General features: G+C 40.7%; 1 protein-coding gene across 2 annotated transcripts in view; it reads left to right on the top strand.

The window, feature by feature from the left end:
- The first annotated feature begins 211 nt into the window (after positions 1–211).
- LOC131227509 (glutathione transferase GST 23-like) overlaps positions 212–22695 on the top strand; it is a 41938-nt gene continuing 19454 nt past the window's right edge. Inside the window, exons 1-2 of one of the 2 annotated variants that reach the window (XM_058223293.1) lie at positions 212–554; positions 1407–1863. In XM_058223293.1, the coding sequence (XP_058079276.1) occupies positions 237–554; positions 1407–1769 (681 nt within the window). In that variant the 5' untranslated portion in view covers positions 212–236 and the 3' untranslated portion in view covers positions 1770–1863. Of the gene's footprint in view, positions 555–1406; positions 1864–22695 lie in introns of those variants that run through there. The other variant, XM_058223294.1, reaches the window with a different exon arrangement.

The following is a 22695-nucleotide window of genomic DNA, read 5'->3' on the forward strand; positions in this document are numbered from 1 at the left end:
AACTATTGTTGACTTAGTCAAATGGATGGTTAAAAATAAAAAAAATCAGGAGCTCAATTTCAGAAAAGTCCAAACAGATGGTTGAGATCATCAAATGAACGCAAAGGTCTACCCAAATGGGGTCCATTGTTTTTACAGCCAGATTGACGTACGTGCATGCGTCATGTTTAGTTCTTTGAATGTATCTATATAAATAGCGAGGGAAAGAAGATGAGCTTCCACAGCTTGAAATTTCAATGGAAATGGGAGGAGAAGTGAAGGTGTTTGGAGCATTCCCAAGCCCTCTCTGCTATAGGATTGAATGGGCCCTTAAGCACAAGGGAATCACATACGAATACGTCCATGAAAATCTACGTGACAAAAGTCCATTGCTTTTGAAGTACAATCCTGTTTACAAGAAGGTTCCAGTGCTCTTGCACGATGGAAATCCAGTCACGGAATCGCTCGTCATTCTCGAATACATCGATGAAACGTGGAAGGAAAATCCCATATTGCCTGAAGATCCTTACCAGCGAGCAATGGCACGGTTCTGGGCCAAGTTCGCCGATGAGAAGGTGGTCTTTTTATCATTTGTTAATCGAGTTTTTAATTTTATTTATTTTTGGGGGTGTTTGGTTGCGCTGAGTTTTATGAAATATCATGAAAATTGCACCAAATTAGACTGTTTAATTATGAAATATCACAAAATTTCAATATATTTAATGCAACCAAACACACTCTTACCTTTAACATGAAAAGGGATGCAAAGTAGAGTTGGAGTCGAGCTAGTTGTCCGCTATGGTGGTTTACTCTTAATTGAATCAAATTATTGGAATTTAATTCAATTGAGCATCGAAACACAACTTGGGTAAAATCTAAAGATTTTATTCCAGCTTCGATGAGGCTATACAAAAAACATACATTTGGGTAAAATCAGACTCTAGTATGGGGAAACTAAAATCTACCCCAAACACAACCTGATTACGAGTTCAAGTTGAGCTTTTTAGAGAATTAGATCAATTTCTTTTAGGTATATATTCTAAGGTTGCAATGATCCATAATCAATTCTTGATAACTTATTGGCATCCAATGTGGTGTTCGAGCCGGCCCACCAACGATCATGGTACATTTGGGTAGTTGGGTTCCAGCATGGCTTGCACATGGTCCCAAAGTCATGCTAATTAGATGATTGTAACCATCCAATTAAGTCCTAAGTAAGATGGAAGACCCATGTCCTAGTGGTTGATCTTCCAATCAGTGTATTCTTTTGGGGGTCATATGGGTTGTTGTGGTCATACTGCACTCATTTTGGTGGGCCCCACATGGGAATTTACAATGCCCACAAGTTAAGAAGAATCCAAACAGAATTATAGATCTGTTTAGTTGGTTAATTAGATCTAATGATACATTCCTATATAATGATGCAGTGTTTCTCTAGCATTCGCATTGCTTTATTTTCGCAAGGAAAAGAGCAAGAACAAGCAATAGAATCCTCATTAGAAGCGCTCAAGACCCTCGATGCAGAGCTTGAAGGGAAGAAATTCTTCGGAGGAGAGACGATCGGGTTTGTAGATATAGTGGCTGGTTGGATTCCGCATTGGCTCCCTGCGATGGAGGAAGCGGCGGACATGAAGCTATTCGATGCTTATCGATTCCCATCACTCGATGCATGGGCCAAGAATATCAACGAAGTTCCAGTTATCAAAGAGAATCTCCCACCTCGTGATAAGATGATGACAGCCTACCACGGCATGAGGAAGAACATGGTTTCATCAGCCACCAGCAAATAACTAGCTTTTCTTTTTATATGATATAGTTAAAATCCATGTATTTCGCTAATCATGCATTCATAAGGAGTTTAGAAGGTTTCTTTCCTTCTCTTTATTTTGGCAATTTGTGAGGAAAATTTGATGAAGTGATTGTAGCACGTGTGATGTAACATCCATATACTTTTCAGCACTCAGGTGTTACGTATAACCTAACTTAGTATAAATACAAACATATCTTATTTGAACATTTACCTTCATTCTAGCCTAAATTTTGACCACTAAGAGTAATCTTCATCCAGAGATTGGCCATCTGATCGTTGATTTGGGAGATCTACCATAGATCTTTATCTCAGTAGTTACAAAGTCTTGTGTGCCACTTAAATAATAGAATTTAAGGTCACCAAATCGTTATCCTTGAATAAGAGACTAAGTGATCAAATAGCGATTAGCCACGTCTAAGGGAAATTTCAGTAGAAGTGATCATGAACTTGAAGAATGGACCATACTTCTATATCATAACGACTAAAGAACTCAAGAGAGACTCGATCCACATCTATAGGAGATCTGACTGCTTAATTAAACTTATTATAAATATACACCTCAAATCAGTAAAAGTGGAAGTAACTTTAGAAGGCCTAAACATTCCTAACCACTGGATCAAGATTAGCCTAACAATTCTTAAACTTAATCCTCACCATTTGGTTATATGACCCCTAAATTTACTACAGACTATCACTCAAAAGGAGCCTAGAATACTTTGGACTGTTGATGTTCATCTTCAGTTCGATCTGACCGTTAAAATGTCAGTAAACGTTAATAAGATTCACAAAGGTAAGTAGTGTCGCCCACCTGCTCATTGGATTTACCTAATCATTGATCTAAATATTTATTAAGGGCAGTGGGGCCTGATGGACGGATCAGATTTCACAAAATATCATTGTGGGCCCCACACTTAAGGTGTGTGTACCATAGTAAGTGCGCACCCGCGGTGCACCAGGCTATGGACCCGGTCAAACTGTGTTTGACTCGACGCCGAAGAGGAAAATTCCTCTTCTTCTTTTACATTTTCTGCCAACGAACAAGTGTCATTCGTTTACATCGATCATGGCCCACCTACACTGCACGTCTTAAAAATCCAAACCGTCCATCTCTTCAGTCGTTCAAATCCGTCCAAACTGACACCCTTCTTGCGCGTCAAAGTACGTGTGCATGCACACGATCTCCGGTGTAAACAAACAGGTGCGTGCGCTCATTTCCAAGAACGAAAATCCAGTTCCTCTTATGAACTGGCAATTCGAGTCAGCTCCACTTTTCCATCTCAACCTTTTGTTCATTTCCTTTTAGGGTTCTTTTCCTTAACTAGAAAAAGCAAAAAGAATCTTTTTGTTAATGGGAAGAACTGATCCCAACCGCTGGGACGTTTCTAGAAGGTGCTTTGAATACATCAGGAGCGTCCGTTTTAGGGCAAACAATGCCCTATCTAGTGAAATGAAGAGGTCTCACAAGAAATTCATCCTCGCTCGAGAAATCCACCTGTGACCGAAAATCTCGGAACGCACCAAGTTTGGAAGAATGTTCCTCCGAAAAGTGGGTCCCGCAGTGATAGGTGGACTCATCCAAACCATCCATACGTATCTGATCACCAGATTAGCCACTCATCATGAAACCGCCATTGTCGAAGAGGTCATCTTCCCTGTTAACCGTGGCTACCCACCATCTTACAATGAGTCTTGTTTCACGATCAAGGCCATCCATTCGGTGGGCCATGGTGTAGAAATCCAACTGTAACATTGGATTGCAGCCATGTAAACACAATCCAAGTTTGCTATAGGAAACTTTCGCGATTATGAGCCGCAAATTCATAACTAATCCCATCGATTAGTTACAGTCGAACCGTCTAGAATAGGCTAATATAGCCTATTAAAGGATGCCCTTTTAGGGTCGAAAGAGGGTGAGAGAGGGCATCGCTGTGATTGCTGCACTGAGTTGACTCAGTTCAAAACTGAGCCGGGTCTCTGACTCACCGTCTAGTTGAGTCCAGAAAGAGAGAGAGAGAGAGAGAGAGAGAGAGAGAGAGAGAGAGAGAGAGAGAGAGAGGGCCCAAACGACCCATCTAGCCGCTAACTCACTGCCTCACCAGTCCAACTCGGATTGAGTCTCACGTTGGGCCGAGTTGCTGGACGCTGCGGAAGAGGAAAATAAAGAGAGGAAGAGCAAAAGAAAAGAAGAAAGCAAGAGAAGGAAGGAGGAGGAAGAAGAAGACAAAGAAAAGAGAGAAAATCGGAGCTTATATTGTCTTTACCGAACTGACTTGACTTGATTAAGTCATTGAGGTGAGTCAGAAAGATTCAATCGAGTCCATTGCTGTACGCCTTCCAACAGGAAAGGAGGAAGGGAGAAGAAGAGAAATAGAAAAGGAAGAAGAAGATAAGAAGAATGAGATAGGATAGAGTATGGGAGAATCGACAGGAGCAGGGAACTTGAGTTGACACGCTGCTGAGTTGGGACTCACTGGCATAACTCAGTCTATCCTCTGAGTTCCAGTCCAATCACCGGTCTGGTTCAGGGCACCTCTGAACTTCTAGAAAAAGGCAGAGAAAGAAGGAGAGAGAAAGGGAGAGAGAAGAGTAAGAGAAGCAGCGCGAGAGCTGAGTAGCACCAAGTCGACTCAGCTGGCCCCCGAATCTAGCCAATCTTGGCCAGTGGTGAGATCATTTCTGTCCTACCAGAAAGGATTTGATCCTAAAGTGTGCAGCATGTTCCAACAAATGTTGAAAAGTGGACCCGACTTGAGAGGTGAAGATTACCTTCAAGCTTTTCTACATCATGATAATTATCTTAGTTCATTTAGTTCATCAATTTTTTAATTTAATATTCAGTCAAAATGATAATGAATGGTAGTTTATACTTGAGTGAATTCTTCATAAATGATTGGTCATTGTATTTATATTCAAGCATCTGAACATGCTATGGATCGCAATTATCTCTATCCTAGTTTAAATGAAACATCTTCTATGGATAAGTACTATTGATATTGTACGTGGCTTGTTTCACCACTTGTGATTACTTTATGGTGTTTTTGGAAGTCCTCGAACTAGTTGCCATTCTGACTAATAGATTAAATGAAATTTCTTTATTGTGGACTTACTATCTTGTTGATCGCCTATGCCCTTGTGGTTTTGTGGGGATAATCCCATTTTTATCACATCCTTGGTATAGACTGTTTGCCCTATGCTGCTTGATGGAATATTTTCCATATGTGGCTTTAATGGATCATCTTCGTATAACCTTGCGATGGTAAGTTCCACTTGTAGAACTTGTAACACCCCGTTCACATGATACACGGGTGTTACCTTCTTAAGTCCACATTAATGGAAAATAACAGAGTAACTAGTTAGTTGAACACAGTGTATACAAGATGTGAACTCCAGCCAGCATGAAAGCCATCCATCTGAGGGCCCTAAGAGATGAGACAGAATCCCATGGCAATCAAGAAGGTAACAACTGACTAATTTCCTTAGATTAAAACAGTCTTAAGTCAATTAGTAAGGAGGTAATGAACAAACATCCTATTAGCTAGTTTTCACGGAATAGTAGGCGACAAATCAAATCACCACTGCACCTGGGCACCACTTTTTGCCATTGGGACCAAAAGTCAAGTCAATCCGGCCATTGGATCGGCTATACTGACCACTAGGTCTGAAGAGCATGATATGACCCACCTGGGCCTGGGCCCCGCTCCAAACTGGGCCTGGGCCCCTATATGAGTCCCCCATGACAAATGGACGGACTGGATTTGCCACAAACCACTGAGGTGGACCCCACATGGGTGCATGTACACCCCACCTGTTGTACACAACATGCACTGGAAGTATGAACCCGGTTAAAGGAGCTTTGACCAAGCTCCTTGCAAAAAAGAACAAAATGATGGATTTCTCCCCCCATTTTCCATTTGAATCTGGTTGTTTTCAATCACCAAAGTGGCCCACCTTGACCACTTTCCATGCAATCCAAACTGTCCATTAAGATCGTGGGCCACGCCAACCACAACCGTATAGGCTTTTGAGCCCTTGTAAATGGATGGGAGAGATTGGTTGCAACCGTCCAATACGTTGCATGTGGCAGATACCCATGAGATGGGACCCATCTGGGACCCCATGGGTGGCCTGTGATCGTCCTGATCAGGCAATCCCAACCGTCCATCGTCAGGGAGAGCTGTGCTCTCTCTTTTCCAAAAATGGCCGAGCAGAGGCCTATGTATGGTAAAGCATAAAGCAGTTTTCCCTCTTTGGTGGAGGGAGTGCTGGTGCATTTCCAACCATTGGAACTCTCTCCCTCACAGCTATATAAAGAGCCCTGTAGCTCTTGGGATTGACGCCAAGGAGAGAGGAGAAAGAGAGTGGAAAGGGAGAGAGAGAAGAGAGGTGTGAGCTGAGTGCTCAGTTCAGCTGAATACCCTGCCTCATCTCGACTTGGTCGGGTTGGCGGTTGCCCCACCAAGTTTCGAACTAGGTAATGGCCTCTCCCCCTTGTCTTTTTTCCTTTAACCGATGTCATCGATGTGCGAGCTATGGCCGGTCTCCTTCAATCCATGAAGACAGGCCATGCCAAGCTCCAATAGGCCAGTGAGTCAAGTCCAGGACCAAGCCAATCGATGGCCTTGGGTCGGACTGAAAAAAAAACCGGTCAGGACAAGACTCTGTTTGGACTGAAATGATGGCCGAGTAGTGGCTCTGTTTTGGACTGAAACAATGACGAGTCTGAGCTGACAGCAAGCCAACCAATGGCTGCATTTCAGGTTGAAGACAGGCCAACCATGACCGAATGTTCAATTTGGAAACAGGCCAACCAATGGCTGTATTTCAGAACCCAAACAAGACCAAACAGTGGCGGTATTTTGGGACCAATAGGAGGCCAAATAATGGCTGTGTTACCGGCCAAAACAGGGACCAGGGGACAGCTCAGTTTCAGCCCAAAGCCAGGCCACATGATGGCTGTGGGTCGGGCTGAATCTAGGCTGAGTCATGAATGCGTTTTTAGGCCGAGACCATGCTAAAAGATGTTGTATCTCGGGCTGGAATCAGGCCTATACAACACCTCTATTTGGGCAATAAGTAGGTCCTGGTTAGAGTAGGAATTCAGAGCTCATACGGGCTAAGAAATGGCCATGTGTGGGGCCGAAATCAAGCTGAAAAACTAGCCCCAAGCAAGCTCTGTATCAGCTGAAAATGGCTAGCAAGTGGGCCATGGTTTGAACCAAAAATCGGGGCCCTGTTCCAGCCTTTGTCGTGGCTATGCAACGGGCTGAAAACCCGCTATTCCGGCTATGTGAATGAATCTAAAAACTAGGCCCCAAGCAGACCTTGATGCGGGCCGTGAATAGGCTGAAAACAACCATCATTTGGCTATGCTAAGAGCTGGTGTATGGATTTTGACGTGGGCCCTGGACCAATCTGAAAATCAGCCCAGAACTGGGCCGATAACAGCAACTTTAGGTGGGCCATATCACATACATCAGTAGGCCTCACCTGCTATAACGACGGGTCTCACCACAATAGTTGTGGGCAGCACCCTGTCTAAAACAGGTGGGCCACACCATATGTAACATGGGCCGCACCATGTTGGGAACGGGTGGGCTGTACCACATCTGTGGGCCTCACTATTTATGGAGGTGGGCCAGACCATCAGTTTAGCTGCACAACAGGTGGGCTAAGCCATCAATTCAGCACGCCACACATTACAGCGGGCCGCCCTTGGGACATGAATCTGGTGGGCCACGCCACACATCTCTGTGGGCCACACTATCACTACAAGAAATAGGATTTTTACCGACGAAACTTTTACTGATGAATTTTTTTCGTAGGTAAAAAGGACTTTTACCAATGAAATTTTGTAGGTAAGAGTTTACTTTTACCGACGAAAATTACAATTTTGTTGGTAAAAGTTCCTTTTTACCAACGAAAATTTTCGTTGGTAATGGTTATTTTGAATTTTTTGAAAAAAAATTCAAAAAATTTACTTTTATCGAAGAAATTTAATGTTAGTAGGTAAAAGTGTTTTTCTCGATGGACAAACCGCCGGCATAAATCCCGTACAATGTTAGTACCGACGAAAACTGTTTTGTAAAAGTTCTTTTCCCGACGGGCATGAAACATCGGCACAAATTTGGTACAATGCTATTACTGATGAAATATATTTTCATCGGTAAATGTGGTTTTCCCGACGGACATGAACCGTCGGTACAAATCTGGTACAATGTATTTGCTTTTTACCGACAAACTAAAACCGTTGGGAAAAGGTTCCTGCCAAGGTCCAAAGATTGCCACCACGACAGAAAGCATGATAGTTTTGCCAACGAACTAAAACCGTCGGGAAAAGGTTCCTGCCATGCACCAAAAATTCCTGTCATGACTGACATTTTAATTTTTTTTTTCCGACGGCTGATAACCGTCGCTAATTGTTTTTACCGCCGAACAAAAGCCGTCGGTAATAATCCTCCATTTTTCTGTGTGTGTGTGTGTGTGTGTGTGTGTGTGTGTGTGTGTGTGTGTGTATAGTTTTTATATCGTATGAGTGGAATATTTTTTATTTGTTATAATTAAAAAGTAATATTTAAATGATTTGTAATATCTCATGAAAGAGAATATTCAGAAGTTTAAAATTTTAACAATGTTTGAGAAAAATTTTGAATATAAAATGATGCTTTTGAAATTATTGAGAAAAAAAATTGAAATATGAGAAAAGATTTTGAAATTTTGAAAATAAAAATTTAGAATTTGTATTAATTTTTTTTTTTTAAAGAAATAATTTATAATAAAAATGTTATTTTGTTAAAATGTTTTCAAAATTATACATTTTGAAAAAGAATGTTATTTTTAAATGGAAATTGAAATTTGCGTTTGGAAAAAAAAATTTACTAAATTATTAGGCACATCCACTAATTGTACCTCTAACCATTTTTGGACAATCTAATTAATCAGTCCAGATTAAAGAGTAAATAACTACAGATGTTTAAATTAAATTTCACTAAAATTGTTGATCAATCTTGTATGCCCAATATCTTTTTCATATGTAACCTGATCGGGACGAGTAACTTGTGAAATTGAGTATTGATCAGAAAAATAGTGTGAATGGACCAGACATGTAAAATGGGGCAAATATTTTGGTCAAAATTGTGACCTAACTTTATTGACCTCGTGAGAACCTAAGTGTTGATGTTAGTAAGATTTGTGGGCCCCATCATAATGTGTGTCGAACATCAACACCGTGAATTTAATGTGTCCCCTTCAGGTTATGAGAAATGTAAAAAAATCATTCGTATACGAAACTCAGGCGGGCTATGCCATCTAAAACCATGTGAAGAGATCCTAAAAAATATAAAAGAACTTGGTGGGGCCCATGTGAGTTTTGGATGCGGTTGAAACTTGGTCTGACCCCTCATCCAAGTGGGACACATATAATGAGTGGGTTGGATATCTGAATCACATATAGGCAAACCCAATATATGATTATGAAAGGAAACCCCTCTCCACTCCATTTAGGTGATTTACTAATTACCCTGAGTAAACTCTGTGGGGTCTATCATTAATTATTTATTTTATCCACTCTGTTCATCCATGTTAACAGATGATTTGGGGTCTAAAGAACAAAAGGAAGCATGTCCAAAGCTCAAGTGGACCACACCACAAGAAATAGTGTGATTGAACCTCTACCATTGAAAAATTCGTGGAGGCCACAGAAGTTTTGGATCAATCCGATGTTTGTGTTTTCTCTTCATTCATATCTTTTTGATATTACGAATAGGTTGGATGACAAATAAACATTACTGTGGGCCCAAGGAAGGTATCAACGGTGGAAATCATTATTTCACGTTGTTTCGTGTAGCATGGTCCACTTGAGTTTTGGATTTACCGAAATTTTGGGATCAACCCACACTGTTCATCCATTTTTCGAGATCATTTTAGAGAATTATCCAAAAAATGAATCATATCCAAAGATTAAATGGACCGCACCACAAATAAGGGGAACAGATTGGCTACTTCCCCTGACAGTAGCCAATGGCTAGTGGTTGGTGCTATGTGGGCCCCACCATGATGTATGTGTTTAATCCATGCCGTCCATCTATTTTTAAAGATCATCTTATGCCATGAGACCAAAAATGAGGTATATCCCAATCTGAAATGGACCACATTACAGGAAACAGTGTTGAATGAGCATCAACTATTAAAAACATTTCGGGGGCCAGAAAAGTTATGGATCGAGATGATTTTTGTTTTTCCCCTTCATCTAGGCTTGTATGACCTAATAAACAGATTGGATGCCAAATAAATGGTACAGTGGGCCTTACGAGGATTTTAATGATGGATATCCAATCACTATTGTTTTCATGTGGTGTGGTCCACCTGATATTTATATACCTCTCATTTTTGGGCCTCACCATGATGCATGTTTTATATCCACACCTTCCATCCATTTTGGAGAGATCATTTTAGGGCAATATCCAAAGAACGAGTTAAATCCAAAGCTCTAGTGGATCCCAGCACAGAAAACAGTGGGACAGTGACGCCCACCATTAAAAACTTCTAAAGCCAACAAAAGTTTGATATGAAGATGATATTTGTGTTTTCTCATGTTTCATGTATTTTTTTAACTTTTGAACAGGTTGGATTTCAAATAAACGTTACGATGGGCCTTAAGATAGTTTCAGTGGTGGAAATAACTCTCCTTGCTGTTTTCTGTGGTGGGGTCCACTACAGATTTTTATCTGCCCCATTCTTTGGCTCATGACTGAAAATGATATCTCAAAATGGATGGACGTATGACGTGGATATAACAAATACATCATAGTAGGCCCACAAAACTTGGTGACGTCACTGACAGTAGGACGTCCAAGAGATGCCCTTATGTCAGCGACGGAAGTGGACTGCGCACTGAGTAACTCAGTAGGGTAAGCGTACTGAGTAAACACGTTGGGGTCCACCGTGATTTAGATATTTTATCCACTCCGTCCATCCATTTTAACAGGTAATTTGAGGGCTTGATACCAAAAATGAAATATATTAACGTCTCAAGTGGACCTCACCATGGGAAACGGTGAGAATTGAGATTCTACCGTTGAAAATTTCTTGGGGGCTACATATGTTTTGGATCAATATTTTATTTATGTTTTTCCTTCATCCATGTCTTTGAGATCTTATGAACAGGTTGGATCATAAATAAACATCACTGTGGGCCTCAGAAAGTTTTCAACGGTGGAAGTCATTATTCCCACTGTTTCTTGTGGTGTGGTCCACTTGAGCTTTTTGAATACTTTGGTTTTGTATTCAACCACTGAAATGAGGTGGAAAAAGTCATGGACGGCGTGGATAACCCACACACATTCAAAATAGGCCCAAATGAGTTTCCTCAGTACCGTAAAACCGTATTGAGTAACACAGTACGCAATCCGATTTCGTCAGCGACTCCTTGTATCCATGCGGATTTCCTGCGAAACCCTTTTGCAGGAAGTTCATGCGCTGGAAACCTAGGTGGGGCCTACTTTGATCTTCTTGAGAAATCCATCCCGTTCATACGTTTTTTGAGATCATGTTAGTAAGTGGGACGAAAAATGAGTCGGATCCAATACTCAAGTGGGCTTAATTAAAGGAAAAGGTGGGTAAGGAAATTCCTACAGTTAAAAACTTTCTGGGGTTGACAGTTACGTTTAGATGCCTTCCATACCATTCTTAACGTCATTCCTACTGAGATGAATTGAAAACACAAATATTAGAATGATTCAGTACTTCTTTGGCCCCACGAATATTTCAACAGTGGACGTTCAATCCTCACATTTTATACCCCATGGCTTAAAATGATCTCAAAAAATGTATGGACGGTATGGATTTATAACAAAAATCACGGTGGGCCCCACTTGGGTTTCCAGCGTAATAACTTCCTCGCAGGAAATCCACGCACCGTATCTCTCTCTCTCTCTCTCTCTCTCTCTGTCTCTATCTTCTCTCTCGGTCCTCTCTCTCGCGTAGCCTCTATCTCTCTCTGTCTCTCTCTCACGCATCCTCTCCCTCCTCTCTCAGTCTCTCTCGCATCCTCTCTCTCTCTCTCTCTCTCTCTCTCTCTCTCTGTCTGTCTGTCTCTCTCCTCAGAGCTCGGGAACCTAATTTTCAGCGTGGACTCGTGATCGGGGCTCCAACTCAAACTCCTCTGGTTCTCTTCCTCAAAACTCGAAAGGTAAAAACCCTAACCCTTCATCTAAGTGGGACACATATAGCAGATGGGTTCGATGTCTGAAATACATCTCAGTTGGCCCTACCACACAAAACAGCAGGGTTAGAACGTCCACCATTGGAAACTTTATGAGGCCACATAAATTATGTATCTGGATGATATTTATTCATACAGTTTATCGGAGTGGTGATAACCCTATGAACGGTTTGGATTTCATATAAACACCATGATCGGCTCTAGGAAGGTTTCAACAGTGGACGTTTCTATTCCAACTCTCTAGTTTTGTGTGGCCCACCTCAGTTTTAGATGTGCTTGATTTTTAAAGATCTATCCTATTTTTCTCTTGAAAAATTGATGAATGGAGGGCATGTCTGTGGGCACACATAGCTTCCAACAATAGAGGACACAAGTATATCTCTGTGCCCAGGGCACAGGTAATCCGCTTTTGCCGGGAATAGACGATTCAACTGAGGTTATGGTTTGTTGGAACATGCATGTACCAGTTCTTACAAATAGGGGAGATTTGAAATTCATAGAATTTACAAATCCCAACCCTAAATCCTCTCTGTTATTACATTGATCTTATATTTTCATTAAGAGTATCCTCTCTATTATATGATTTCGCAAGTGAAAAGCGAAGTAAGAAAAGGAAGATCTTGATAGGTATTATCCTCTAAAAACCTACTATTACTTCTCTCTGTTTTCCCCCCTCTGCAAGAGGAAGTCATTAAAACCCTTTCTCTATAGCTAGCCTTTTGGGAGAAAGTAGTACTTTATTTATTTATTATTTCTTCTAGATTTTCAAAATGAGAAATGCTGCTAGGATATTGTTTCATAGATTCAACAAAATCAAGGGGTTTGTACTATACTAGCCATCTAAATTAGTGGACCACTTAGCTCAAAACAAGGCAATGGCCCACATTTAAATAGAAAAACTCATAATTGGATGGTCACAACCTTTCAATTGTTGCAATGTTTGGTCTATAGTCATGAAGTGGCCCACCAGATCAACAATGCCAGTAATTGCACCTGCTACTCACAACATGCACTTTAGAGAAAGAGCTGAACCAAACTTCTACAATGCAAGCTGCTTATAAGCATTTCTATTCCATGATAATAAACCCAAGGAAACCCTACGGTCCTGTTTGGCCGATGACTCAAAATAAGTTCATCACATTTTATTTAACAATGATTTTGTATTAGAGATAAGATCTCTATTATACATAATAAGTTTATGTTAATGGGATAAGTAATTATCATTAGCTAAAATGAGATAATTCATCAGCATGTTTACCACATGAGCCCCACATGCAAAGATTGTCATACATTTGGGTTTGAAGCACTATTTTGAACAACCTATGATTCGATAATGGGAGGATATCTTGTTGAGTTGATTATGATCCCAGTCAGAAGATTTTCAGCAAAACATATTGATGCCTTGATGGTCACACACCTGTTTGCCACCTGATTATTATTATTATTATTATTATTATTATTATTATTTTATTACTGTGGGTAGCATCCAGAGCATGGACATTTCCTGCCATCGCACCGTGTTACGTGTGGGGTGCAATAGGTGAACCCTGGTGGTCTTGAGTCGTGATATCTTTCTTTTTTCCCAATTCTGAGTAAGATGGATTCCTTTTTTTTTTTTTTTTCCCGTTCTACCAAATCAATTGCTAATATCTTTCTTAAAATAACAGAAGATTGCCTTTGGTTCTACGCCTCTTAAGCGGCTAAATATTGTGCATTGCTAACAGCAATTTTTTCAAGCATTTTCCTTAAGATTTTCTGTAAGTTCTTAATTCTTATGCTGTGATTGAGAATGGATTACTAAATTTTCAATATTTTCTCATGTTTTCAGGTTGAAACTAGTAAAGTATTTTTGTAAGATACTAGCATCATCTCTCCATACTCTATTTTGCTATTCGGTGGTCCCATTAACATTCAACACCAGGTTTCCTATCATAACCTTCTTTATTCATTACACTGCAAAAGCCTATAGTTGCTTCTCTTGTTGATTACTTATAAAATAAATATCATGGTTGTTTACATTGTCCATTGACTTCAACTTCCATCCATGATGTTTGGTTGGTTAACTTTTGAAGAATACATACTGTTCAAATGAGTCAAGTACATGATATAGACTTACAATCTCAAATGGATAATTTTCCCATGGTACAATTTACCCATGTTTGGTTTTGTTGTTTTCGGTTGTTGAAATATTACATATATGTGTAAGATTTAGGATTCTCCACGCTCCTTTTCTCTTGAATTTTAAAAGAGGCCCTTTTGAGGATTTGAAATCCAGGATTTAGTAGACTCCTCATGATTTGGATGGTTCAGGTTGCATGTAAGAATCTCCATACATTTATGCTCTATGGAGGTAGTCTAAGTGCATGGAAAACTTTCCATGTATCAACTTGCATTTGGATTAGTTGGCCTCTACATCACCCATCTGGACATATCCTATAACAATTCATTTGGGCACATTGTAGCAAACCTCCCAAGAAGCCTTTTTATAAACTACTTCCTTTCCTCTCTCACGACTTGCAAACCACTTCCTCTCTCCACTTGCCCATTTTACTAGTATAGATATACACTTATGTTTTAGTTTTTATTAGGTAACTCTTAATTAGAAATTTTAAGGTTATTACTCTTCCTTCTAATGTAGTGCTTCTTAACATCAATGATGAAGATAGTGGATGTATATCTAACTTAGAGAATTTGGTGTGATATAACTGTCTTATATAGGTTATTTTAGTTACCTAATGCTTCTTCTTCTTTGAATTTTGTATTCTAAGTTGTAATTTTTTATTTTATAGATGTTGAATTCCTGTAGAATGGGGATTGTTTCTTGTGTGGATGGCCTGATGAATAGTCTAGAAAATTGGATCTCATTTGTTGGTCAATAGTTGTATAGATGGAATATTCCATTGTAGGGACTGCCTGATGAATAGTCTGGAAGATTGGTTCTCATCCACAAAAAAATAGATGCCTAGCTTGATTATGCCAGAGGAATGTGAGTAAGGAAAATATGATTAAAAGTCCATATATATAAGCATATATAGAATTTGTAAAGAGGAATATGTTCATCAATTGAGAGGGATTAGGGCAGATGATTGTCCTTCCCCCTTTTTTGGGCTGTAGATATTCCGATTCTTTGGTAGATTTTAGGCATCTATTGTTTGGATGAGTTGAACGTGTTGTAATGTGATGAAAAAGAGGATTTTTTTTCTTTTTTCATAGATGGACAGGGGGATGACAAGAGAAGCTGGGGATAAGGGAGGGATGGGAAGCGCCAAAGAGCCATGGGAGGAGGTGAGAATCTCCTCCAACTCTTTTTCCTAGTGTATTCATTATGTCAAAGCACAGTTCTAACTTACCTAAAAAAAATGCTATGACCAGTTTGATATTTGCCATGTTTCAGGACTTGCACATTTGTGTAAGGACAATGGATTTTCATTCTTTTAGAGTTTATTAACTACTCCCAAGAGCAGTTGAAGTTGGCAAAGCTAGCCCTTCTCTCCGTGTTCAGGTCTGTTCATGGCTCTGGAGGTGGATGGTCCCTTGTAGGATGGTTTTGAAGCTTTTTAAGAGAACGTTTTTTTTTTTTTTTTTTTTTTTTTTTGGGGGGGGATTTATATTTTTTTTTCCTGAATTTTACAGGAATTTTGGAAAGCATCCATGTCATATACGAAATGCTACATGTATCAATCGATGCTGTAATTTTCAAGTTATTTGCTCCCTCATCCTTGATATCGTGTACAGTTTCTTCATTAGTCAGAGAGAGATGCTTAGTTACATACTTGCCACAGAACTTATGTCATCCGTTTTCGCTTATGCTGCAAGAAACAATTGAATGGAAACCTCCATTTTTGCTTTTTTTTTTTTGGGATTGTGTGGCTTCTTAGCCCTTCGGTTTTTTGAGACAGTTTGTCTTCTTCTTCTTCTTCTCCTTTTTCTCTTGTAAAGCAGCTATATAATTTCTGTGTGTGCCTTTTTAGTTGAGATTTGGTGTTCTAAAGGTTGGAGCCTTTGGTGTTTCTCAGTTTAGGAAACGAGCATTCATATGGACAGCTTCTCCAGAAGAGACTCCCAGAGTGGCCAGAACCAATGCATGTCTTTGCAGGCCCAGAACTGAAAATCACATTACCAGGGGATGTACAATATGCTGTCGTCAGGAGTACAGCTAGAGGGGCACCCTTTCATGCAATAATTGTGAGAGATACAATTGGAGATCTCCCACCTGTTGGAAATGGAGCATCTAAAACAGACATGGATGTGAGTTTTCTGATGAAACCTTGTCCTCGGTTGTCTGCACACAAAAAATTTAGTTAAAACTTCTAATGATGGAATACACTTTGAGATATCCTTTTCACCTTCATTTTACCAATGGTCTACTTTCATTGCTCTACCAGAAGAAAAGGTACTTACATCACTGATTCCAGTGGTACTAACAGTGATGGATTAAACTAATCAGCTAATAAAATACTCTTTGACAGTACATGTTGGATTTTATATCAGTTTTCCTCCAACTTTTTAATAAACTCAGATGTTTGTGGTGTATTGTCTTACAATGTCTACAAAATGCAGGTTAAACTATATACTGGTCAAATGGTGGATTTGATACCTTGGTGCTTGCAACAGAGCAGAGCTCAATAAATGCTTGCATGAATGGAAAGAATCAGGTGTATGTGATATGAAAGAAGTGGAGATCAAGTTACCATAACATAATTCAAAATGTTCAACTGTTCCTTCTCCACAGTATAGTGCAAGTTGAAAATCCTCAACCCGACCGAACCTAAACTTTACCTTATATGCAGAAATCTCTTCATAGTGAAGAATCCATGCCCCAACTTACATGCACAATGGGATTTTGTTCCCCTAATGAGTTTATTCATTGTAGTAATCTTGCTGGTGTGATCAGTAAGAGCAGTGGGGATGAGGATAAATGCCTTGAAGATCAACTACATGATGCCAAGAATAAATTTTGATCTTATCACCTTCATTAGGATGGTCTTCAGACTCTTCACTTTAAGAATTTGAGTTTTAACCAGGACAATGAAACAGTCCCAAAATGGGTAAAGAAAAAAAATGAGGTTCACATCCTCAATTTCATAGCACTCAAAAATGAAATCAAAATGAGTTGGTTGTTGTTTCTATACTATTCTGCCCTAGTTAAATTAGGACAGTTTGATGCATGATGCACAGGCACTTGGAGATTGAGATTTGTAAACGCAACGTGCATTATCTCATTATGCCTTTCAAATTGTGGGGGTCCACTGTAGATAGAGGTTATAATCTGAAAATCAGATTGGTTCAACAATCTTAACCTTGATTTGTGGAAACTTATTTGTTGAATAGTTGGATTTTTTATTTTTATTTTTCAAATTTAACCATCTGATACTTGTCCCCCAATTGGCTAGTTTGGTAATCAAATCAAGGTAATTTCTGGATTATGATGCATCTAAGTTGGCGCGGACAGATTAATTTGAGTTACTTGTATGCGACATATATCAACCATCACATCTTGCCAAAGTTGTTATGCCTGAAAGCTAACTCTGCAGAAATACTTTATAAGTAAATATATCACTTGAATTTTAAAATGCAATTTTGAGGTGAAGTCTCTTTTTTGCAATGTGCTCTGTTCCAATCCCTCTGTCCAGTCCTGGACTGCCATTGCTGCCTACTGCAACTTGTTTCTGTAAGTGTCAAATGTGTCTTTGATTTTGGCAGCATTAGCCCAATGATGTCATTAGAGCATTTAAGTGTGATTTTCTATTTATGTGGTAGAACTAATTGTGACTGTCATTACCTTTAATTTGGTTGTCTTTAATGGTGTGATGCTGGTAGTTGATTTATCTAGGTTGCTCATTAGAAAGATGCAAAAGTGCTGAAAGATGCAAAGGCCTTGGTTGATGGAAATTTAGTAAACATCTTTAACCAATTGCAGGCTGGTACATTAATGCTTGCTGAATGGGTTCATTTGTAAGACATTTACATAAAAATATTCATTTGAAGCTTGGATGCTCTACTTTTGATAATAAAGGTTTTGTTCTATGCATTGATCTTCTTATTTCTTCTACTACAGTTATTCTATGATTTCTTCTTTTACACCTTATATATATTTGTGCGTGGATGAATGTAATGTGGATAAGATTATTTGTGTATGTATGGATGTGGTTTGTGTTTGGATGGATGTAGTTTGTGTTTGTTTGGAAAAATGGGAATGTGATTATAATGAAATATATTGTAACAGGTGTATAACAGGAATTTTTGCTTGAATTATGAAAAAAAAAAGAGACATTTAGTTTCATCGACATTTTTACCTACGAAATTTTCATAGGTAAAAGGTTGATTCACATTTTTTACCTACGAATCATTTCATAGGTAAAAGATTCATCAACGGTTTTTACCTACGTCAGATTTTGTAGGTAAAAAGTCTTAACACAGTTTGTGCCTACGAAAACTTTCGTAGGTATAAGTCTTAACATTGTTTGTACCTACGCACAATTTCATAGGTAAAAGTATTAACACAGTTATTAGCTACGACAACATTCGTAGGTAAAAGTCTTAACACAGTTTGTACCTACGAAAAATTTTGTAGGGAAAAGTTTTAACAAAGTTTGTAGCTACGAAAACTTTTGTGGGTAAAAGTCTTAACACCGTTTGTACCTATGAAAAATTTTGTAGGTAAAAGTTTTAACAAAGTTTTTAGCTACGAAAATGTTCATAGGTAAAACTCCTAACACAGTGTTTACCTACGAAAAATATCATAGGTACAAGTCTTAACAAAGTTTTTAATTTCGTAGGTAAAAGTCTTACCATTGCCGACGATGACATTTTTCGTCGGTAAAAGTCTTTAGCCACGGCTTTTTACCAACGAATTTACCAATGAATTTTTTCGCAGGTAAAAGTGGCATTTCTTATAGTGTATGTATAACCGTGGGCCACACCACACTGAGGATAGGTGGGCCACACATTAACATTAGGCGGGCCGCACCTAAGCTAAAACTTAGTGGGCCGCATGAGAAGGCTAAGTGGGTTGCACCACACTTCAGTGGGCCTCAGTGCACTCTGTGGGTTGCACTTCCAATGGGCCTCACCACAGGTCACGGTGGGCTTATAAACCCTTAGGCCCGACCCCATTTACCTGGCTACCTTTAGGCATCTAGAGTCGGGCCAATTGGGCCTAAGCTTTTCACAGATCCTAGGACCAATTTGGGCCACCAGTTGGGACGTGAATCTGGTGGGCCTGAGCACTTTAAGGTAGGCCCAAAAAAATCCTAAAATGGGAAAAAATGATGAATTTAGAGACGGTTCTGGACCGTCCCTAAAATTGCTTGGTTTAAAGACGCTTTAGAGACAGCCGTAAACCGTCTCTAAACTTTTAGACGGCCCTTGACCGTCCTTATTATTGTCTTGAAAATTTGAACGCCCACAAATCATTTGAGACGGTCGAAAACCGTCGTTAACTGCAGATAAAAGACGGCCATTGACCGTCTGGAATAAGAGATGGTCCCTGTAAGCCCCGTATCTTAGACCGTACCTTTCCATAGGCTTCCGCGGTCTTTCCGGTCGAATTCCGGCAACCTTCGACCCTTAACCGGTATTTGCGCGCGACCTGGATTCTCGTGCCGTCAACCCGAGTCGACTCAACCCAGGACTTATACCTTAGCGACCGCATCGTCGCCGCGGTTCCGATGCCGCGACTCGCGCGCTGATGCGATGCTCTGGTCGGGAGTTGTGGGCCAGCGTTCGGTGCGAGGAAATGCCGCGCGTGCGAATCCCGAGAGAATCTCTACAAGGTGTCACATCAATCAATCAATCCCATCAATCCCATCATGTCAAGTACACATCACCCTTCACCCTTTCCCAAGCAACCCCTAAAGTCAAAAAGTTCTTACACCACCCATACCCTTTCTTACAACTTTTGCTAAAAAAGTCAAAAAGTCTCTTACACCCATCCCTCTCTCCCATCCATCACTCCATCACCCATCACTCCCTCTCTCTCTCTCTCTCCCTTACAAGTCTCTCTCATTTTCAAACCCTCCCTTAAGCAAGAATTCCATACGTATGAGCCTCTCCCATTTCCTCCCAAGCTACATGTGTGGCCCACCTTTCCATCCTTAGATCTCTCATCTCAGCCATCCATTTCTCATCTTCCTCCATCAAAGAGAAGCACTAGGAGCTAAGGAAGCCAAGGGAGCAAGAAGATCAAGTGGTGGGTGCCTTGATAGGGTAGATTTTGATATTTTTAAGATGGGCCAAGTGAGGCCAACCGATCAATGGTTTGGATCTCACTTTGGACCCTAAGATGTGGCCGATGGCCCACTTGGATCACCATGATCATTCCATGATGGGGCCATTCTCCATGGACCCCATCATGATGTTTGTTTCTTGCATATTTAGGGTCATCTAGACCGTTTAATTTAGTGGAGATGGGATCTCCACCGTTGGATTTAATTTTAATGGGCCACATGAAATGGGACCCACTTGATGTATGATTTAGTGCAAGGGAGGGCCCATAGTGCCGGGGTCCCTCCATCACGCGGATCTCATTCTCTATCTCTCTCTTCTATCTTTTCTTTTCCTTATTTTCTTTATCTTGCTATGATTGTGTGGCCCACTCGAACGGACCTCACCATGAAGTATGTATTTTGTTTAAGCTATTTATAAGTGGGGCCCACCTTATATGTGTAGTACCCACACCATCCATCAGTAGTGGCCCACCTGAACAGGCCCACCTCAAATGGCCAGACCGTCCAGCGTCCCTGGACGCTGGACGTTTAAATGGGAAAACACAAATATCAGCTTTTGTCCCAAGCTTTGGGGTGGCCCACTTATGTAGGCCTCACCTTGATGTATGTATTAAATCCACACCATCCATTCCTTTCCCAAGCTTATTTTAGGCGTTAAGCCGAAAGATGGGACCAATCAGACTTTCAGGCGGGCCATGGCACGGCAAACAACGGGTTTACCATTGAATTTTTCCTGTTGTTTCTATACGCCGAAACGGGCCCAATATTGGGCTTGTTTTGCTTGTCAGGAGCTATGGAAGGCCGTTGGATGGAGTAGATCGTTTGGATGTGGACCCCACTAGTGAAAACCTTAGAAGATCAGAAATCCAAAAAAAAAAAAAAAGAATAAACGTTACAGCAGCCGCTGCTGCTGTGTCAGGAACGCAGCAGCGCTGCCTGCGCCCCAGCGCCCTGGCTAGGCGGACGTACAGCCACCCACGGCTGTAGCCGTGGGCCCCACCTTGATGTTTATTAGCCATCTAATCCGTTAATATGGTGGGCCCTGAGGTCAGTGGACCACCCTCAAAGTTTCAAGTTCATCCAAGACTCAGGTGGCCCACACCGGATGAAACAGTGGGATTGAACCTTTACCTTTGAAATCCTTTTGGGGCCCACAGAAGTTTTGGATCAGGGTGAGATTTGTTCCCACCCTCCATCTAGGTCTACTTGACCTCACCAACGGGTTGGATGGAAGGCAAACATTACGGTGGGCCCCACATGGAGCCCACATGGATGTATGTGTTTCATTACCTGGACGGTGGAGCCCCCTGTGATGATTGTGTGGGGCCACTGTGATGATTGGGGCCCTGATGCGTGCGTGTGTGGGTGTGTACGTGTGTGTGTGTATATATATATATATATATCTATATATGGATATATCTAATATTATTATATATATAATATTTTATGTACTATATATATATATTATATATTATTTTATGTATATTTTGCTGATGATGGGAGGCCCATCTCAGTACTTATGGCCCATGGTTGAGACCCACTTTGATTTATATGCGAGGCCCATGGGTCGAGGCCCATAGATGTATTAGGGGCCCATGGGTTATGGCCCATTAAAAATATTTTGGGGCCTATGGGTTTAGGCCCATTTGATGTACATATGGGGCCCAATTGGCGAGGCCCATTTGATACTCATAAGGCCCATGAGATTAGGCCCATTTAATGCATTCTAAGGCCCACGGGTTATGGCCCATTGCAATGCACATAAGGCCCATTGGTGTGGCCCATTGATGTGGCTCACTTGATGAACATGAGGCCCATATGATACGGCCCATTTGATGTATTGAAGGCCCAATGAGATATACCTAAGGTTCATTGCAATGTGCAGTCCCAACATGATTTATGTAATGATATTTGTGGCAGTCGTGCCTTGGGAGCAATGTTGGTTTGACGTCCACATTGCAAGTATAATGTTGGTTCAATGTCCGCATTATGCCTTTCCCGAGGGCCCATTGTTAGGCCCATATGTGTAATGTGTAGGCCGTCTAGGCCCGTCTCCATTATGAACATCATCCATCCCATATAACATGTTTAATCCCATGATTCACGATCATATGCATCATACGTATGCTTGATATGAGAAATGATTGATCATAGCATATGCCTTTGGGCAGATTGTTTAGGGGCTCCCGTATAGGGGGTGTTGCCCTACATGAGCGCATGATACGCGCAGGATTGTTGTATGACTGGATAGTGTGATTCATGCATTCGCATTGTGTGATATGGTTACTGTACGCCCTAGCGACATCAGGGCCGTAGCCTCCACAGACGTATCGTGGTTGGCAGGATTGGATACCGAAAATACTGTTCTACATGGGGTGCGATAGATATCCCTGGGTGAAAGTCCCTAAACCCTTATGGTACCAGGAGGTTGCTCCAACGTTTAGACCGAGTGGATGCAT

The sequence above is a fragment of the Magnolia sinica genome, chromosome 15, assembly GCF_029962835.1.
Source record: "Magnolia sinica isolate HGM2019 chromosome 15, MsV1, whole genome shotgun sequence".
Classification (NCBI taxonomy): Eukaryota; Viridiplantae; Streptophyta; class Magnoliopsida; order Magnoliales; family Magnoliaceae; genus Magnolia; species Magnolia sinica.